Genomic DNA, 21,855 nt, shown 5'->3' on the forward strand with positions numbered 1-21,855 from the left:
TATGTTAAAAACATACTTTAGGAATATACAGAATGGACATCAATCCTAAATAGTCACATACTTTAGGGGGGGAAAACCCTAACTCTTTAGGGACTCGTTTTTTGGGGGGGGCATAACATGGACATCACTTAACCATAGTGTCTTGCGTATTCCATTGCAATTACAAACAAGGCAACTTCATGTCACTCTTCCTTATCATGTGGACTGATTCCATGATGTAGCATCTCCTGCCAAGGATATTCAGCCATGGCTTAGAAATTCTCTAAGTAATGTGCAAGAATCATGTGAAGAACACACTGAATTTTGAAGTGGCAACATGGGAAAATGTAGCACAAATACATTCAAGGAGCATCTAAGGAAGAGTAATATGGCTATAGTCTTTATTTCATCTGCTGAGACTGTACCTACACCAATATCTAGTCTGCCCTCCAAAAGTATTGAGATCTGTACTGTAGTTTGTAAATGGTGCTGAGATTGTTCTAGAATCCCTAATAAATGTTTACTGAGCAATTATATGAACTGACTTCCGGGGAAGCAATGGCGGACTGAAGACAGCTTCACCTTTGCGGACCTGACCACCGCAGTAGAACAAGGAGCTGACAAACAGATCAGCACCTCAAAATTTCTCCCTGGATAAAGGGGAGGACCTAGGATTTCCTATAGGGCTCCATACAGATGCTCCCCATGACGAGATCCCATGACAGCGGTCTCCAGTGGGTTTTAGAGCTTTGGGAGATGGGAGAGTCAGCTTTGCCCATGCCATGGTTTGGTGCCTTCAAAAGGACACTAGGTTCACCTATTTCCTCTCTTAATCATTTCTGGATGGCTTGTAAATTGCTTCTTGAATATTAAGAACCTTCAGAAGCAATTTACAAGCCATCCAGAAATGATTAAGAGAGAAAGTAGGTGAACCTAGTGTCCCTTTGAAGGCTCCGAAGCCTGGGTGATTCTCCTTCAATCCTCAGCGAAAAATGTTTCATATAAGTTTAATGTTTAAAGTTTAAAGAAAAACATTTTTTATTTGGAAATAAGCAGCAAAAGGGTGATTAAAACGTTGATTTTGGAAAGTTAATGAATGGACTAAGGGCCAGACTGACTGGAAATAGGTTTTTGAAACTAATCATAAGAATCCTTCCTGTGATTTGTTTAAAATCCTATTAAAAATATGAAGATTTTGAATCTAAGTGTAAGCAATCTTTCAATGGGAAATGTTGTGGAATAGAGAAAAACATGATAAGAGGAGGCCTCGAAGGCTGATTACTAGAGGCAACCAGAAAGAACTAAAGATTACATTTAAAGGAGAAGACCCACTAATACAGAATGGAGAAAAGTATTTTAACTCAAGGATATTTGGCAACAATGCACTCAGAACTTTCTTTTAAGATTGTCTGCTACTATAAAAATGGGTTTAAAAGAGGAGATAGAAGAGGATACAACTGAGAATCAGGCTGTTTTGGATATGGATTTAAAAATGACAGGCTACAAGACACAGGACATACAAATGAAGCTGGCTGATGTTTTAATAACTAAAAGGGACACAGAAATAATAAACCAGAAGAGTGACTCAGATGTGTGAAGTTCATCTCAGAATAACGACTTGAACAACTTTCTTACTTTGGATTTACAAAAGAGATGTGTTATACTTATGAAGGAATTCCTGAGAAAAGATAAAGAGAGAATGAAAAGAAATCAGCTTTAAGTATAAGGAATACATATCAAGACTTTTAAAAGCAAAAAGAAGGATTATAAAGTTGGCGTATTTGATCAAGGTTAAAATATATATGATTTTTTTTCTAGTAGCTTTTAATGGTTTTTTCTTGACCAGGACTGAATAACATGACTTTAAAGATTTGTTTATAGATAAGATATGGGAAGAAGAGATTTTTTTTGTTGTATTCTAAAAGAAAGTGATAAGCTAAGGTGTTAAAATTGAAAGAAAGTGTTAAACTAGGGAAGGAGTTTCTGAGAGGAGACAGAGAAAATGATTTTTTCTAGTAGCTTTTAATGGGTTTTTCTTGACCAAGACTGACTGATAAGGCTTTAAAGATTTGTTTATAGATAAGATATGGGAAGAAGAGATTTTTTGTTGTATGTTTCAGAGAAAGTGATAAGCTATGGAAAGTGTTAAACTTGTGAAGGAGTTTCTGAGAGGAGATGAGAAAAATGATAAGAAATTAATTTTGGGGATATTATTTGAAGGGATTAAAGATCAAGATTTTCAATAAGTTGTTTCTGGTAGCTCAATGAAATTTTTATTGATTAGGTTTGAATGACAAGGCTTTGAAGATTTGTTTATAGATCTAAGATATAGGAGGAAGAGATTTTTTTTGTTTTTTAGAGAAAATGATAAGTTACTGAGTAAAGAAAAGGAAAGGAATATGAAATTGATTTACTTAAGGTTTGTTTTTATTTTTTAAATTATTTTTATTTATTTATTTATTCCTGGTAATTCTTAATGGACTTTTGCTGATTAAGATTGAATGATGAGGCTTTATTACAGTGGTACCTCGGGATACGAACTTAATCCGTTCCGTGACTCTGGGCATATCCCGAGTTGGTCGTAACCCGAAGGAAATTTCCCCATAGGGTTCAATGTAAATCCGGTTAATCCATTCCGCCCTCCGAATTTGGTCGCACCCCGAAGCAAATTTTCCCATAAGGTTCAATGTAATTACCGTTAATCCATTCTGGCGTCTGCGGACCACGCGTCAGGGGCGCAAAAACGGCCGGGCGTGGCGCGGTGTGGCGCGAAAACAGCCGGGCGCGGCGCGAAAACGGCCGGGCGCCATGGCGCGAAAACAGCCAGGTGCTGCACAGCACAGCGGAAAAATGGCCGCGGACCACATGTCAGGGGCGGAAAAATGGCCGCGGACCACGTGTCAGGGCGGAAAAATGACCGTAACCCGAGGTGAAGGGGGAAGTCATTCCTTCATATACCTTTTTTCTTTAGACTTTTTTCCCTCCCCCCTTTTTTTCTCTCTTAAAAAAAAGGGGGGGCAATTATATGAACTATGGCATAATGATACTGTAATTTTGTACTACAGCATTCTAAAATCACTATAACTGCAATTTTGATTATTCTGCTTGAGAATTCTAAGAGTCTTAGCTCCAACATATCTGTAGGGCATCAAGTTATAATGGCTATTGGAGATACAGTATGCCTATTTTCCATTAGTCCTACAAACCTGAAAGCAGCAGATACATTTAATTTTTTTTTCTAAATTAAACCCTCTCAGAAAATTACAGTTTATAAGGATTCCAGGAATGAAGAAATATCTGCAAAAATCAGTATAGTTGGTGGTATAGTCACATTTTAAACCAGCAAAAGTATTATTTATACTGTCTTTAGCATCCTCAAAGTTTAGATATAAATTGATTAAAGACTGTAATAAAATGGAGTTGCTATGGTAACATTTCTATATGTTTATAGATGTTACAGCCTTGTGTTACTGTTAATTTTGGTTCTGTTAAAACAATTTGCATAGTTAATGGGCTGGATCCAAATTAGTTTGTATAAAACAGACCTATTAAAATCAATATGTCAAGTTATGAAATAATACATGACTGTTGCAAATGTTATTAATTTTAATGGGTCTTTAAGTAGGACAAAATCTAAATCCAATCCAATCTATAGGAAGGTCTTTCTTTTGTCTATCATTAGGTAGAGTGAAACAGCAGAATTTGAGGGGCAGTTTGAGCCTACTTCCAGGTTTTGCAGTATTTCTAGAGTAGCTAAACCAAATTAATGACTAGGGTAGTGCAAGAATTCAGAGGCCCAAGGTTGCTTTGAAGTAGAAAGGGAAAGGGCAGGGAAAACTTTACAATCCCAGGAAACAGCTCAACTGCTTTAAGGAGTGGTACTCAAGTGTACATTCACAACTCCATATGCATCAAAGCACCTTTTCACTTTCAGATCCACAGCTCTGTTAACTACAACCAGCAACCTCCACTATCACAATTCCCAAATGGGCTAGAATATACAACTCATCATTGTTACCCAGCACTGTCATAAAGTGCCGAGTTAATGGCAGCATTTTCCATGGCTATATCACTTTTCAAAATATTTCTCAGACTGTTCTGCTTCTGGATATGCTCGAGTATTACTGGACAGGAAAAAACAAAACAAAAACAAAATGACAATGAAATACTCACACAGGTGCACACACACATACACACAAGCATATCCTTTTATCTGCAAACAAAAGAAGATATTTTCTAAAATGCAGCCTCTTTTGCTATATTAATGTTTTAATTTTGTGGGTACATGACCCGAGATCCTTTCTGAGAAGAAACCATTGAATATTATTTTTCTAAAATAAAGTAATAATTTAGACAAAAGAACTCATCCATCTCCCAAAAGTTTATGTATCAAGCAGTGTTATGCTTAAAGATACCAACCAATAATTAGTGTGTTACTATCACCTTTGCTTTAACATTAATATCTACAAAGTGAGATGTTTATGAATTGATAGCCACAACAAATAAACATGTCCTCTTTCATAGTAACTGGAAGAGAATCCTACCTGGGATCCCCAAGATGTATTTTGCAGCCAGCATCTCTGTGTTGGGATAAACTGTTCACAGCAGCTGCTCTAAAGAGATTTCAGATGACTCTAATCTGCTAGCCTGCTGATCAATGAACGGCTGCTGTAAGAAGATTATGAGGACTATGGCTACCCAACACAAACATTTAATGATGAGAAGGCTGTATGAATTATCTGTAGATAAAGATACTAAATTTCTGTCATGAGGAAGGAGTACTAACTGAAAGCCTAGGTATGTGCTGTTGACTGCTTGACTTTTCACCAAGTGATTAAACAAGCAGATTAATCAAAGTACTGTAAGCACAATCTTGCAAATAATAGGATGTCACATTAAGTGAGAATAAAAGTAAAACATTGGTGCATCTAAACCCCATCTTTCCAAGATGTCCAGGAGGTAGGGAAATACCTCTGCCAAATCATCTAGTTACATATGAGATGCAAACAAAACTTCTGCTTGATACTAATAAAGTTCCTCATCAAAGGCTCTTGAGTAAACTTAGGAGATGTGGGGAACTTAGAACTTGTCCTTTTATGGACTGATAACTGGTTGAAACAAAAAAAAAGCAAAAATAGGAATAAATGGGAAATTTTCTCAATAGAGGGACATAAGAAGTGGAGGTCCTCAGGCATCTGTGTTGGGACTGGTACTTTTTACGTTATTCATAAATGATCTTGACTTAGGCTTAGACTTAGACTTAACTATCAAAGTTTGCAGATGATACTAAACTATTCAGGATGGCAAAAAAGTGATTGTGACAAGCTCCAGAAATATATTTTAAAAATTGTTGAGTAGAGAACCCAGTGACAAATGTGATTCAATTTTAAAAAATGGAAAGAGATGCACACTGGGGAACCCCTAACTTCATGTATACACTGATGGGATCTGAGCTATTTGCAACCAACCTAAAAAAAGATATTGAGAGCATATTGCATAGCCCAGTGAAGATGTCAACTCAGTGTGCAGCAACTGAAAAAAAAAAAAGGCGCGAATCCCATGCTATCCCATTAGAATAATTAAAATAAAAATGTCAATATTGTTATGCTCTTATATAGATCTATGATACATCCACATCTGTAGTTTTATTTATGCAGAATTATTTATGTTTAGATCATTCTGGTTATAGCACTTGAAGAAGAATGTAGTAGAACAAGCAAAATTACACTAGAGGATAATCAAAATTATATGTGGGCTTAAACACCTTTCTTTCAAAAAAAAAAAGGCTAGAATATCTAGTTTGGAGAAAAGGTCACTGAGGATCAAGGTGTATAAGATCATGCATAGCACAGATAAAGTGCATAGGAAGAAGTTTCTCTCTCTCAAAACACTACGACTAGGAGTCAATCAAGGTGACTGGAAGGAGTTTTAGAATAGGCACAGGATATTATTAACCTAGGAATTAATTACCACAAGATAGACGATGGCCATTAACTTGGATGGCTTTAAAAGGAGATTAGATACATTCACAGAGGGTGGATCTATCAAGAGCAACTTGTGTGGAAGATTCAGTGTTATCTTCAGGTTGAGGACAATATGCCTCCAAATAGCAGTTACAGGGAAACAACAGTATCTGTCTCCTGTTTGCAAGTATTCCACAGCAATCTGGTTGGCCACTGTGAAAAACAAAATGGAGAGTCAATGTGGTATAGTAAATAAGGTACTGAATTAGGATCAGGGAGACCAAATTCAAATCCATACTCAGCCATGGAAGATTACTGAGGGACTTGGTGCCAGTCATTCGCTCTCAGCCCAACCTACTTAATGGGGGAGGGAATGCTACAATTGCTACCTGAATAGTGTTAAGTGTAACCAGTGAAGTGAAATGAAATGAAATGAATAAAACACAACACATTACAATAGATAATGCTGGACTAAACTGGGCTTTGAGGTGATCAAGCAAGGCTGTTCTTACAGTAAAAAGAAAAACTCCTGTGTCCCAAGTCCTTTTAAAAACATACAGAGTGATATAGCATATGTAGTATAGATGATATAGTTTCATATTTTTGTTCAGCAGATAAATTCTAGGAATGTGCAAAACATTCCATGCACAGAACAGCCAGATTGGGGCACAGCTTTGAAACATGCAGGTTCAGAAATGTTGGGGAATGGGAAATGAGAAAAATGCAAGGCCATGAGAGGAAAGGATTAAGGAGAGGTAGAGAAAAGAAGATGAGGGCAAATCAGGATGAGGGGTAGGCAAATTGGCTGCACATACCATGCTTGAATTGAAGAGCAGCAGCTATGGGAGAAAGAAAGGTGCTGGAAAGATCAGCTGGCAGGCTGGTGTACAAGTCATGCAGAAGAGGAAGGGAATGAAGAGCAAGGCGCATTAGCCTTGTCCTACACATTCTGCAAGACCTCTCTGGAGTTTGTTTCTGTCAAAACTCAGAATAACCAAAATGTTTCAGGTTTAGGTTTGCTAGATTGCAACCTGTCTAGAACAGTATGGACAGAGTTCTGAGCCATAATGCATTTGTTTCAGGCAAAAGCAAAGCATACTCTTCCTTTTTTGTTCACACACCTAATAAATTCTCAAAAAATGAGTATCTCCTATTCAGTTCAGATCTGTGAAGGGTACATTCTTTAGCCTGTGTAAGGTCTGAATCTGGAAAGCAGTACCTAGCAGTTCCCAGGGTAGAGAGGACCATTATCTAAACACGTCTGAACTGTCCAATGTCACCAAGTGAATGCATCCATTAGCTCAGAAGGGTAGGACAAAAGAGCCTAAAGCCTAAACTTTGGATTACAGACCTATATAAAGATTGTGATTTCTTTACACTGCAGAGGGCAAAAAATCTATCTGTATATGGCATCATTGTTGTCCACAATAGAGAGTTTAATCTAGTTGAGCCATACCTGAGAGTCTTCTACCAAGTACACCCATTCCTGAATAAGGTTTTAAATGTCTGGAGACCTGAGATTTACAGCCAAGCTCTGATATGAAGCTAGACCACCTGGGAGCACACAGTAGAAAGCTCTGGGGGGAGGGGGGTCTTCAGAAGGGACTCCTCTGCTAATCTAAGTAATGGAAAGATTCATAGAGAAAGAGGCAGTCCTTCTGAAAATAAGGATCTAAACTGTTTACAGTATTAAAGGTCAATGCCATCACTTTAAATTGAGCCCAAGAGGCAATAAGCAGCTAGTCCAGGTCTTTCAGTATAAACTTCATGTGATCCTGTACTCCAGTAAGCAGCCTGGCTGTGCATTTTCCACTAACAGCAATCTCCAGACATTTTTCAAGTCTAGCCCCACATAAATTGGATTGCACTGAAGTAATAGAGCCGGTATGTGACTACTGCTAAATCTGACCAGCTCAGAAAGGATTGCAGCTGTTGCTTCTGCAAATATGATGCACCTCACTATAGTTGCCCCCTGCAAATCCAATGGCAGCTGGAGGTCAGGGAGCAATCCTTAACCACAAACCTACTCTTACAGGAGAACACAACTTCTTCCAAAAGAGGCTTCATCTCAGTCCCTGAGAACCCATTTTTCCTCTTACCAATAGCACCTTCTTCTTCTCTGGAAGGCAAGCTTAACATACATGTAATGTAGGGCGGGCTGTATTCCCAGGAGTAGCAAAACAGGAGTGGGGAATGTTCTATATTCAAGATATTTCTATACCCAGTTGACAGAACATCTCTTTTTGTGCTGATAATATGCTTTCAGTTTTCAAACCTGATCACATAATCCAGTGGAATTTATAAAGACATGCTTGTCTCTCTTTTTTTAAATGTAATTTTCCATTTGCTTTACAAGCTGCTTAGATAATCCTTTCACAAGACAGTTAATGTCAAAATCGCTTGGTTTGGTTCAATAGTTCTTGTTCTCTTTAATAATAAAATTTAAAGAGAAAAGCTCCAAAGGATTTCTGGAGAAAAGGTATGTGGGACCACTTTAAAGTCATTTAGTGCCAGGTAACCTTCCTCAGATTATTTGCTTCATCATAACCTATTTGTTAGGAGTATACAACCTGGTGTTCTTCAGAAGTGTTGAATTTCGATTTCTATCATCCCCAGCCAGCATGGCTGATGAAAAGGGGTTATGGGAGTTGTAATCCAAAACTTCTGGAGGACATCAAATTGTTTATCGATGCTATCTTGCATCATTAGTAAACCAAAAAGGTAGAGATAGAATGGACTGCTTACGTGAGACAGCTAAATAGGAAGCAAAAGATTCTATATGTTGGTCAGAAGCTTCAACCAGTGCAAAACATGGAATCATGGGCAGTTATGTGTGCCCCTAGAATGGCACACGCTACACTTCCGCTTGGCAACCTGCATTGGTTGCTGGTTTGCTTCTGGGTTCAATTCAAGGTGCTGGTTTTAACCTTTAAAGCCCTACATGGCATTGCACTAGGTTATTTGAGGGACCACGTCTCCCCAGTTACATCTACCCGTTCCATCAGATCTAGCAGGAGGGGCATGTTACGGGTCCCATCTGCTGAAGACTTCCATCTGACGGGACCCAGGAACCTTTTCTGCTGTGGTACCCACCCTCTGGAACATCATTCCCCCCGAGGTAAGATTAACCCTGACTCTATTGACATTTAGGAAATCCCTCAAAACATGGTTCTTCAATCAGGCTTGGGGATCCCAGGAAAATAGGGAGCCTGCAAGATGGTTATACTGTGTGTAGGATGCTGGTCCATTCTCTCACTATCTTATTTATATTTGTGTTTAATTTGCTTTTAATTGTTGCTTTAAATTTGTTTTAACTGATTATTTTATTGTACATTGCCCAGAGTCACATCTGTGAGATGGGCAGCTATATAAATTAATTAGACAGACAGACAGACAGACAGACAGACAGACAGACAGAGAATGGCTCTAGTGAACATGGCTTCTCTGCAGATCTTACAACTGGAGAAAAGAGTAGGAAATGAAACTGATAAAGATTCTGGCTCTGAGTCCCCCGGCTCTTCAGCTGGGGACAAACTAACTGTTTGGAGTTTTTCCCAGCTACTGCCTTGTTGACTGAGGATGCTATCAATTTCATCTGTTCCCTTTTTGTGTGGAGTAACAGGATTTTGATTGCCTAGTGGGGTAGGGAGAAGGTCTTGCAGCAAACTTCAACATCCTGTTCCTGGTAGTTGTCTGTGGGTATTGTTTAGATTTAGAACTTATTCCTTTTCCCCCATCTTAACTACTGATGCAGCCTGCAACCATGAGTAAAGACTTTGGTGAAAATGCCCAAATACAAAATTAATAGCATATCATGCCACAATCATGACTCTCAACTGGATTTTCAATACAGTTTGACAGACAGACAGTTTTATCTGTTACACACCCTCAGATTTACTTATTTATTTGGTGAACGCGCATAACATGTACTAAAAATGTGGCAGTGGGAGGTGCTAGAAATATATGTTATTTGTTTTTTGCGTGGACTGGAGGGTTGAAGGTATTTTTGTTGTTCTTGGACCTTCAGTAGCTTGGAGCAGTACACTGAAGAAATGATATTTTTGTATTCTTCTACTGGAGAAATAGCACTGATTGGCTAATGATATTTCCTAGCAATTCTCTGTATTTTGAGATCTGCAGGAGTAAAGCTAATAACACGAAGAGCTTCAAAGGGATTTGCAAAGTTTGAAGAATGGTGCTATGTGCAAATGTCTTTAAATGAGATACTAAAACTCTATTATTTTGCTAACTCCTGATCCACTGCTTTGTTCTGTTTCTTCACTGGAGCTATGTAGGGAATGTACATTCATTCAAAACAGCAATGGATAGTTGGAATCATAATTAAAATAGTCTGAGTGTATGTTACTTTGCAATATTGTTGAAGCTAAGCAGATTTCTGCCTAGACTGAGTCTGGATGGAAGATTGCCTGAAGATTAAGATATACGTGAAATTAAAACTTACTGTGTCAGCCCACAGAATACAGGAATTTTAAAAGAGGACTTGTAAAGGGGTTCATTAGTTAGGTCTTCTCACCTGGAGGTGATTCATGCTTCCTTAAATTATCATTCCTATCTCTCTCTTCTGTACTGTAATTTATCCCTGCAGAATAAACTTCTTCAATCAGACACACTCTTGTATAACTGGAGTTGGAGTTACAGCTTCCAGAATCCCTAGCCAACATTGCCAAAGGCTGACTGGAAATTTGGGGATTTAAAGTTCCAAAATAACTAAAGGACATCAGACTAAGGAAGTTTGCTATAGAATTAATCAGCAAGGGAACCAGAATAATAGTAGAGAAGGAAACAATTCCAGTTGAGGAAAACAACTGTGGTTTCCTATAATTTACTGATACATAACTCATTAATGTTTTTCAAACTGATTAAAAGATATCATGCTACTAAGGAAAGCTCAAACACATGGGTAGGGGCTTTTTAAGGCAGTAGGACACATAAAACTTCTCACTCAGCTCAAATATGCCTCTTAGTGGATAAGCAGATTAAGACATAAGAAGATATATCTATCAAAGATAAAACAAGATCAGTTTATCAATGACCACCGATTGTATTTCCATTGATTAAAAGGCATAGTAAAAAAAAAATTCTCATCAACAAAGAGAAACTAAAGTAACTAAAATTTCCAGTTCAGTCCTCAAAGGGTAGATCAGCTAAGCATTTATCTTCATAAATACTTACCTTTAACAGTAACCTGAGCACAGCAGGAGGCTCTTCCAGCAGTATTTTCTGCCAGACAAGTATATACTCCATCATCTTCTGGTAAAGCATCTTGAATAGTCAACTTTGCAATTCCATCTTCAAAATCAGAACATGCATACTGAATTGGTTGATCTATAGAAAAGAGAAGGAAAACCAAGAAATTTGCTGAACTTCTCAGTTTGCACCCACAAAAGTGTAATGAAAGAGTTTTCCTCAAGTATTGACCCTTTCTGAGCATGAAACTGAGCAAACTCAGGGAGGCAGTGAAGGACAGGAAGGCCTGGCGCAATATGGTTCATGGAGTCACGAAGAGTCGGACACGACTTAACGACTACACAACAACAAAATTGACCCTTTCAAACTAAATTTGTACTATGGACATTCACCATTTGATGAAGGACTTACAACAATCCCAGCAATAAATTATTATGGAGACCTACAAACTAGGCAAGCAGATTTAAAAACAAAAAAAGCACAGTGAATTTATACATATATCAGGCTCTTTGGCAGCTGCCTAAAACTGAAAGTGATTCTTTCCAAGCATGATTCTTATTGTCTATTTAGCAAGATTTATTGAAAAAAAAGGATGGCATTTTAAGAACTCTAGCAAGTGGACTTTTCCCATTTAGAACCAATGTGACAGAACAGAGAATTTAAACACTGTCTGCCATCCTGTCACATGATCTCCCAGACATACAGACAATACTTGCAGCTGATAACTTGAAGATAGGAAAGAGCTGGGGAAAACAGATAAGGCTTTTATACAGAACAGGGAGAGAAAATTAAATGGACTGCAGAACTGGTAGAAAGACAGTTAATGTTGAATTCAGAGAAAGAAGGGAAATGGCTAATAAGCAAAAATGGGAATAGGCAATCTTAGCCTGAAGGCATGAAGTTTTCTGGGTGATTCAGTATCACTGAAGGTGAGTCAGCATGGATATTGCCATGAAAAAAGAAGACATGGCATGGGGTCATTCTATCCAGAACAGATGACCAGAAAAAGAAAAAAGGATCCAAAGACCCAAGAAGAAGTTCAAAAATATTATGAATAAAGACAAATTTTGAAATGGTTTACAAGTTCCTTGCATGCTTTGTTTTGTCTACTGGATCCTGAAGAACCTCCTTGCAACCAATGTATATTTGGAGAGATAACTGATTTTCTAACAGCCTTCCTGTAATGTGATGGGGAGGCGGGTCTCCAGTGATAATGGATAAGTTTGTAGCTGGCTGTTTACATAACAGTGTCATAAATCTTTATCAGTCCAGGAACCATTTATTACAACAGAAATAAATACAGATAATAATGGCATAAGGGCACTATCACCACTACTGTTTGTCATTGCATTGATTCCTCCGTCAAAAATACTGAACAAGTCAGGCCATGGCTATTAAACATCAAAAACATCTGCCAGGTTATCCCACACCCTTTATGTGAATGATCTGATGCTGTATAGAAAAACACCAACTGAAATGGAATCGCTGCTCAATACTGTCCAAATATATAGCCAAGATATTGCAATGGAGTTTAGACTGGACAAATGTGTCACCCTGACCATCAACAGGGGAAAAATAGTGAAAGGAATCAAGATGCCCAATGGAAATAACATCAAGAGTCTGGATGAAGATCACTACAAATACCTGGGCATCCTTCAGGCTGACAACATCAAGAACACTGAAGTCAAGAAGAAGGTTAGTAGTGTATACATCAAAAGAATGAAGAAGACTCTTAAAGTCCAAACTCAGTGGTGGAAATATCATGAAGCTGATTAACACCTGGGCAATTCCAGTCATTAGATATACAGTGGAATAATGGACTGGACTCAAGCTGAACTAAAAGTCCTGGATAGGAAGACCAGAAAAATAATGACAGTGAATCATGCCCTTCATCCATGCAGTGACTTTGCAGACTTTACTTACCAGGGAACATGGGCGGGCATGGAATGTTACAAGTACACCAGACAGTTGAAGAAGAAAGAAGGGCATTGGAAGAGTATCTGAAGGACAGTGAAGAAGAGGCACTTTAGCTAGTACACCATGAAGGCTTACTGAATACCAAAGAAATCAAACTGGCCTATAAGAAAGAGCAAATGAAGAATAGAAGAGAGACATGGCAAGGCAAAGTATTACATGGCCAGTAGGCAAAAAAACTAGCAGACAATGTCTAAAAGCAGGAAAGTTGAAGAAAGAGACAGAGGGGCTTAACTTAACTGGGAACAGGGAGATTGTTCTAGAACTCCCAAGAGGGAGGCTTATTATCTGTTCTTCTGTTAGATGGCCAAAACCAGTTTAGGAGGGCTCTGGGAATATAAACAACTTTACAAAATGATAAGTGTTTTCATCTGAAATGCAGCAGCACTGATTTCATTATTGGTGACTGTATAGCTGATTTAACTGCACAAGACCAAGCTTTAAGAACAAATGCATACAAAGCCAGAATTGAGAAGACAGCAACAGACAGCAAATGCTGCTTCTGCAAAGAAGCTGAAGAAACAGTGGACCACCTAGTTAGCTGCTGCAAGAAGATTGCACAGACTGACTACAAACAATGGCATGACAAAGTAGCAACAATGGTGCATTGGAATATCTGCAAGAAATACCATTTGCCTACAAGCAAGAACTGGTGGGACCACAAAACAGACAAAGTAATAGAAAATGAAGAAGCTAAAGTGCTCTGGTACTTTAGAATTCAAACAGACAAGCACCTGCCACACAACACCCCAGAATTGTTAATAAGAAAGGCAAAAAAGTCTGGATAGTGGACATTGGAATACCTGGAGATAGCAGAAGAGAAGAGAAAGAACTGGAGAAAATCACAAAATATAAAGACCAGCAAACAAAAGTAGAAAGACTATGGCAAAAGAAAGCAAAGATGGTACCAACAGTAACAGGCACCTTGGGTGCAATCCCAAAACATCTGGAGCACCTCTATGAAGACCATTGGCATTGACAAAATCACCATCAGTCAATTGCAAAAGGCAGCTTTACCTGGAACAGCTTATATCCTGCAACAATACCTTTAACACCATCAAACAACATCTGCCTATCCCAGGTCCTGGGGAAGGACTTGATAGGTGTATAAAAATACCAAATCCAGTCTAAATATCTGGCTGAGTGTGTGACCAACCACAATAATCTTGCCTTTTTGATATATAACTCAAGGCGGTGAACATACCTAATATTTCTGCCTCCTATTTTCCCCCAAAAACCCTGTGAGGTAGATTGGGCTGAGAGAGAGTAACCGGCTCAAAGTCACCCAACTGGCTTTCATGCCTAAGGCAGGATTAGAACTCATAGTCTCCTGGTTTCTAGACCAGCACCTGAACCACTATACCAAACTGGCTATCAAAATAATCTGATTACATATGACTCCTTCCAAATAAAGAGACATAACACATAGCTGAAGAGCTATGTTTTGTACACATGACTGGCACCAATACCCTCGCACATATTTCTGTTACTTCTGCTTGTGTCTGATCAGTTTAATAGAATCTTTGACAGAAGTAAGGAATTTTTTGAAGAGCTGAAAACACTGAGGGATGATTCTTTCTTTCAATAAACCCTCAACATGGTTAACAAATTGTTCTTGACATTGTTAATGTTTATGCTGCATGTTGTTCTTATTATTTGAAAATGTATATGGAATTATAAACCTAACTAAGGACATGTTGTGAAAATTGGTATAAGAACAATATCAACATAACTTGGAAAGAATTTAAACAGGGAAGGTGCTTCTATCCCAAGTCATTTAACATCTACAAGTCAATGTGAGATGTAAAGTTGCATCTTAAGAGGTTAAGTTGTTGGTGGATGAGTGGGAATATGTTGTGTGTTGGGGCACCAAGTGTCCCTGTGTGGATTTTTTTTTTACTGTTTTTGTTGTTGTTTGTGAGCCATCCAGGGCTATGTTGCATAAGATGGGGGGGGGCTATATAAAAAATTTTAAATAAGTAAATAAATAATCTAACAATTCTTATTTGTGACTGAGCTCCACTGAATTAAACTGAATGCATTATTGACTAAGCCTAATTAGAATTACATTAGTAATCTTATATATTTCCTTGAGGCTATTTTGACTATACCCTTTTTTGTGCCTTCAAGTCATTCGTGACCCCTGGCAACTGCCTGGCAGTTTTCTTGCCAAGATTTTCAGAAGCAGTTTGCCAGTGCCTTCTTTCTATGGCTGAGAGACAGTGAAAGGCCAAAAGTCACCCAGATGGCTTTGAGCCTAAGGGAGGACTAGAACTCACAGTCTCCTGGTTTCTAGCCTGATATCTTTAACCACTGCACCAAACTGGGTCTCTGACTATATATAGGCCTCCTCTAGAGTCTATTACCTTCCTCCGATTCTATGGATCCTGGCTTTGTTTACAGAACTCAAACCTGGACAGCTATTTAGTTTTCCCTTACGTTATATGTCTTTAATCTTGTCTCCTAAACTGGAACTTCTAACAGACACTTCCTGGCATAAGTTCAAAGAGGTAGTTAAGTACCATCTGTGTACTATGGAATCTTCTTTAAAAGCAACTCAAGGTTATTTGAGGCTTGAGAACCACTGGATCCATGTTTGACCCAATATGGAAGTATTCTAATTTGTAAATTCCAAACATCAAGCTACAGCCTTCCAACTGAACAATATCATCTTAACAAAGTACTGTCCTGAATTGCACACTAGGCAATATACCATCATTAAGCAAGTTGGGTATTAGCAGTCACGAATCAGGAATGCAATTCTCTCCTTTATTTGGTTACAGGCAGCTATCCTTTTCTGCAATGTATCCATCCTTTACTGAATGTAATAGATTGTTTGCATTCACAAGGATACTGTAATTATCCAACTTGATTCTTAAATAAAATTGTCAAATGTATGTTGAGAAGCTGCATGAACTTTCAGTGTTTGACTATAGTTTATAACCTAAACCAAGCCAGGGCCAAATGATACATAAACAGCTGTGCATCTTGATCAGAAGTGAGAAAGATGAGTTATTTGTGCTGGAACTTGGGAATGAAAGTAACATGTTTACCCCTTGCAGATAAAACACCATGTCCCCTTTTCACTTCATTATTACATATTCCTTACACTTCTGTTAGGCAAAACCATCTTCTGTTGGCTTAGAATTAGAATTCAGGCTTTAAGTTCCAAAGCCCTAAATGGCTTAAAAGTTAGTGTTTTTTTTTTTTTTTTTAAACCTGACTCTTCCTCCAGGTTCTTTGAATGAACACAGTTCTGAATGTGGCATTAAAAGAGCATGAAACCTTGCATGAAAGAAAACTGAGAAGCACTGAAGTATATAGTCCTTGTAGGAAAAGTCCATGTAGGTTCTTCAGCAATGCAATTAATGATGTTGATGTTCAGAGATAAAGACATTCATTTATTTATTGGGCTTTTTTATTTCTTGGCTTTAGATACTGCTCCAATCATTCTCAACTCTGAGTGGCATATATCCCTACCTGTAAATCAGGCTTCAAAATGCATTTTAATTATAATAAATGCAAGGCTGGCCCGGGAATTCTGGGAGTTGAAGTCCACACATCTTAAAGTTGCCAGGGTTGAGAAACACTGATCTATACTATAGTATAGATTATCCCTATTGTTCCTATTACAAAATAGAGGAAAAACCAGAGTCACCTAAGAATAGGACTGAAATCACTGGACAAAAAGCCCCTTCCTCTACGTAAAAGCAGGCAACTGAGCCACACATAATATGTATAAATTAGCATAGATATCTGCAAAGAAGCATTGTGTATGAAGAGTTACTCACATGTAAGTGACCTCTAGCAGATACCCCTGCTGAGTAAATGGCCATGGAGGAACATGTCCAGTAGTACTACCCTAATTTTTCACCTTCATCATAGAGGCCTCTGAGAGGAATTACACATGAAAGGGGATTCTCTTTCCCTTATTTCAATAGCATCCCACTCTCATGAAAGCTTGATGCTTGAGAATTACAATTTTCAGCCTTCAGAAAAAATAAAATGAGGAGAGTAGAAAAAGGTGGCACAATGTTCATTTGGTTGGTAATTAATTCACTGTTCAAAATTTAAAGCTTATCACCTGAAGTCTATCTTCTACTGCAATAAAGCCTACTCTTTGAAGCCAAGAACATGAAATGCAGCCTTGTCACTAATGCTCCCTGCTGGACAGCTTTTAAAAGAATAGCACAGCTACTGCCTTTTTTCCCTTGTAGAATGCCCTTACAGATCAGACTCCACACAGAGGAAGAAATTAAGATACAGGCAGTCCTCATTTAGTGACCACAATTGGGATCGGCAACTCAGTCATTAAGCAAAGCAGTTGTTAAGTGAAACTTCAACTGTGCTTACGATATTACTTCAGCATTCCTTTGCTTCACAGACCTGCGAAGGTCATGAATATGAGGATTGGTTGCAAAGTTACTTTTTCATCACTGTTATAACTGTGAATGATCGCTAAAAGAGGCAGTTGCTAAATGAGGACTCCCTGTATGTGACAGTCTTCACATAATGGAGGTGATTAATTTATCTGCTGTGCTGAGTTCCTTAAAGGCGTTTCTTATGTTTATTGTTAGGGGCACAGAAAGTAGCCTTTTGGTGAGTCTCAGAACCTGGAAACCCTAGAGGAGCCCATGAATCACTCAGTGGACTGGGGTGAAACCATTATGTGGCTTGTTTGGTTTTAGCTTAGTTAAAATGTTTGGTGAAACCAGACACTGTAGTTTGTAATAAATAATTTATGGCTTAGTAGGAAGTAAAAACTCTGACTATAGCTTATTAAATAAATCATGATTAAGCAAATCATGGCTCTGTACATTCCTATCAAAAGATGGGGCATCACAAGCCTTTTCTCCTCCCTGCTTGCCTGTTCCAGATAATACACAAAAGTGAAATGAACTGTCCATTTGTAAAATGTGAGGACAAACTTAGATAATTTGCAACACAGCTGGTTCTTCATGTGCATGTACCAGTTTTCTGATAAAAAAAAGTGACCTTACCATTAAGGAGCCAGGTGACCTGAGGCACAGGTGTCCCCTCAACTGAGCACCGAAGAGTAAAATCTTGCCCTTCACTCACGTGGCAGGATTTCAAGACCCGGGGAAAATGGGGAGCTACCTCCTTCACTTTTGGCCCTACAAATCAAAGCAAGAGGCCTCTAATGAAACTCAGTGCTAATAGTTGTTCTCAGAAGAAAGTATTATAGACCAATGACAAAATTATTCCTTAAAGAGAAGAAAATACTGTAGCAGGTGTTTTACTAATGCAGCTGGAACTTAGCAAAGCTAATTAAAACTTTAGTTACTCCTAGTCAAGAACCTCAGAAACAATTCCTATGAACTGAATTTATTCTAAAATTGAGAATGCAAATTGATATCTATAAATTATTTCTTATTTGTTCATCATTCACATTTCTAAAGTTGCCTACTTCTAGGCAGCACATAAATTTAAAACCAAAAACACATCACAAAGGAACATCACATCCCACCCTAGCCCAAAGCTTGGGGAAAGAGCCAGATCTTTAAAAGGATGTAGCACTGGCATTATTTAGTGTATTTTATACTATGAAAGAGACAATCCATCTTTTTCTTTTCACAGATTGAGAAAATACTATGTACCTAAACAGTCATCTGAGGATACTTTGCAGCTAAAAGATGCTTACTTTTTACAGTTAATAGCCACCTGGTTGAAGCTTGGCCTCCAGGGTTGAAAGCTTTGCAAGAATAAAATCCGCTGTCTTCCAGCTGGTTTTTTTTCAGGCATAAACAATGGACCCCATCTTCTTCATATATCAGGATGCTGTCTCCTGTTTCCAGAGGGGCTCCTTCTTTGAACCATTCAACATTTGCCTTAGGCTTTCCTGAAACTAGTTCATCACAGGTAGATTAACCATGGAGACTGAGCTTTGAAGTTTATATTTTCACAATGTCCCAGTATTTTTCTTGGCTACCAGCATTTCCTACTCTGCCCTTTAATGAGTACCCATAATTTTTGACACTGCTAAAAAGTTAGTCAGGTCAACAAATATAGTTTGGATTTTACGGTCATAGTCTTAGTTGCAAGAATATGATATGACATGTTGTTTGGAGAAAGTTGAATTTGAAAACTTTTACAAGAAAGAATCAGAGCAGAACATTTTCTTGGCTCACCTAATTGATCTCAGTCAGCAGACTTAAAAAGATTTTACGTGGATCTAAAGGACAGTACTGCAGAATGAGATACATTTTGCAAGTTTTCCTTCAGATTTTTTTTTAAAAATGAGTGTAAATGAAAAAGTAATGTTATATTATTTTTCAGTTTTTAATTTTCAAAGTTAAAACAAGCCAATATATAATATCAAAATCCACTGAACTGTGCTTGAATTTAATTAAGAGAGTTAATGATATAAAAACATTAACCTCTTTGTCCTAAAAAGTTAAAACATCTTCCCTCCTGTGAGTTTGCTATCTTTGTCTAGCCAACATGCAGTAGCAGGAGGGATATTTTTGACCGCTTCTCCATGTAAAAGAACAAGCGTTAGTTGTAAACTAACTCTCTGCTAATTCTCCTAGATTCCTACAGTACTTTCTTTAGAACATGGAAAGGCTGTAATAGATGTGATTCTCTCTGTGAAGTCTAAAGTAGTACAATCCAGTCTATTCTATTCCCTCATGCTTCTACATGCATACACATGTGTGAGTAATATGTCTTTCGGATTTCATCATCAAATTCAAAAGCTGAAAGCAGGGGTGTTATCTAGCCAGTTTGATCTATGTGATCTGATTGTTATTTTTTTTTTTTTTGGCTCCTCCTCTTCCTGAGGAGGCAGCATGTTGGGTGCCGGAGCTGACCACGTACATCACTCTAGACAGCCTGGATACTGTGCTTCTTACACTTCATCTACTTTTTGCAGAAGATGAAGCCTCACGAAGGGAGGCTGGTGTGCTGTGCAACTTGAAATAATCATACTTACCTTATAGTTACAGTAAGTGAGGGAAATAAAAGGTCAACCCATTATTGCCCATGCTAGGTAAAAGCCCTGTCTGGAAGAATCTCAACCCCTGTCAATAGTAAAACAAAAAACAAAAAAAACCCCACCCTTTGATATCTCTGATGAAATGGCCATCCAGCATCTGTTCAGAAATGTCCCCGGAGGTATCAGTAAGTACCTACTTACCTCTGCACCTAAATGTAACCTCTTCTCCTTCTAGGGTTTCCTGGCTTTGAGGCCGACACTCAAATTGAGGAGGGATCCTCTGAATCTTTGTATCTACTGTGCTCTTCTTTAATTCAGTATGATCTTCCAGTTCTTCAGTGGTCAGATTATCTGGCTTGGTAGAAGCAGCAGCCTGCCATCCTGCTGCTAGTAATTGCTTTGTTTTTCCCCCATTAACTTCCTGTTTAGAGGAAACTGCCTTTAATTCTGGTTTGGGTCCAGGTTGTATTTTCACAGATCGAAGAGTTATAGTGCTTGATGTTTTTTGCAGAACTTGATGGCCTTTAGGTGGTCCTCTGGGTTCCTTCACTGGTTGCAATTTATTCTCTCTGGCTTCTTTGGGTGAGGCAAGGTGAGACTCTCTCTTCACAAATGGCCTTTCTTTGGGTTCAAGCAAAAGCTCTGTGGTAGTTGATTTGAGTTCTTTAACTATCCCATTGCTAGTGGGCTTTTTGAATTCTGGGGTTTCAATAGCTTTGGTAATAATGGTGGATTTTGTAGAGGCACTGGGTTTTGCTGATGTGCTAAAGAGAAAGTATTTTCTTAAGTCAAGAGAACAATTTATAAAAGTAAATTTAAATTTTTGTTTAATGTTTTTGAACGTTAATTTTAGGTAGATCATTTGATTTCTGTTCCATGATATTGTTTCACATCAAACAATAATATTGTATAGCATTTTATGTAAAAGGAACAGAATTTCAATTTGACATGCTACTTTTATGTGAACAAGATGATCAGAGAAGGATGAGGTAAGCATTTAAAGATTTGATCCTACATCTTTAATCTGAATGGTACAAGCCACCCATTATAAGACCAATGCATATATTATGAGGCAAAACCAAGTAAAAATCCCGTGTCTGGTCTTCAGTATCTTCAGTTAAAAATTTTTCATGAAACAAGGCTTGAAACATTCAGTTCCACTGTAAGTTTAATGGGTGAGCTTTTTAGGAATAGGAACAGAAAACCTCTACAACAGCATACCATACTTTTTTGCCTACTCAGCTAGAGATATCCTTGCTATCAAGGTTACAGATTTTTTTTTTTTTTAATTGACCTATGTTCCCTAAAGCTTCAGATATGATGGTGGATGTTATCACAGGCTCATTAATGTCATCCTGTGCCATGCATTCTGTGGCAGAGTCACTTTAAATTTTAAAGTAAGTGCTGCAAGATCACTGAAAGGGGCAGTCATTGCCACATCATCATGGCAAAGTAGCAACTGTCCAAGACCCTTTAGATAGCCACTCATCACTATTTCATCAGTTACAGTTGGGAGATCTTGCAAATGTCTAGCCCTCTCGGAGGGTCACTGTTAACATTCTCTTCCGCTTCTCTAATATGTGCAGTCAGGGAATAGGAACTCGGATACTCCAAGTAAGTTATGTCTTGTACGATTCAGATCCATCATATTCAAACAAATGCAAGGCAGCCAAACAAAGCACATTTTATTCACCTACCCATTGTGGATTCAAATTTAGGCTGTGCACACTTCAAAAATTACTAGGCACAAGCACTCTGAATCTTGCACAAGAGTGA

The 21,855-nt window shown here is 38.1% G+C and overlaps 1 protein-coding gene across 2 annotated transcripts in view; it reads right to left on the reverse strand.

Moving 5' to 3' along the window:
• Positions 1–21,855, reverse strand: part of MYLK (myosin light chain kinase) — a 204,925-nt gene that overhangs the window by 96,064 nt on the left and 87,006 nt on the right. For both annotated transcript variants that reach the window (XM_025170519.2, XM_025170489.2), the window contains exons 8-11: positions 20,281–20,843; positions 18,787–18,990; positions 18,125–18,259; positions 11,136–11,288 (exon numbers count right to left, since the gene is read on the reverse strand). In XM_025170519.2, the coding sequence (XP_025026287.1) occupies positions 11,136–11,288; positions 18,125–18,259; positions 18,787–18,990; positions 20,281–20,843 (1,055 nt within the window). The remainder of the gene's footprint in view (positions 1–11,135; positions 11,289–18,124; positions 18,260–18,786; positions 18,991–20,280; positions 20,844–21,855) is intronic.

The sequence above is a fragment of the Python bivittatus genome, unplaced genomic scaffold (assembly GCF_059951505.1).
Source record: "Python bivittatus isolate LINGU-HERP-01145 unplaced genomic scaffold, Pbiv_v1 ctg000480_np1212, whole genome shotgun sequence".
NCBI lineage: Eukaryota > Metazoa > Chordata > Lepidosauria > Squamata > Pythonidae > Python > Python bivittatus.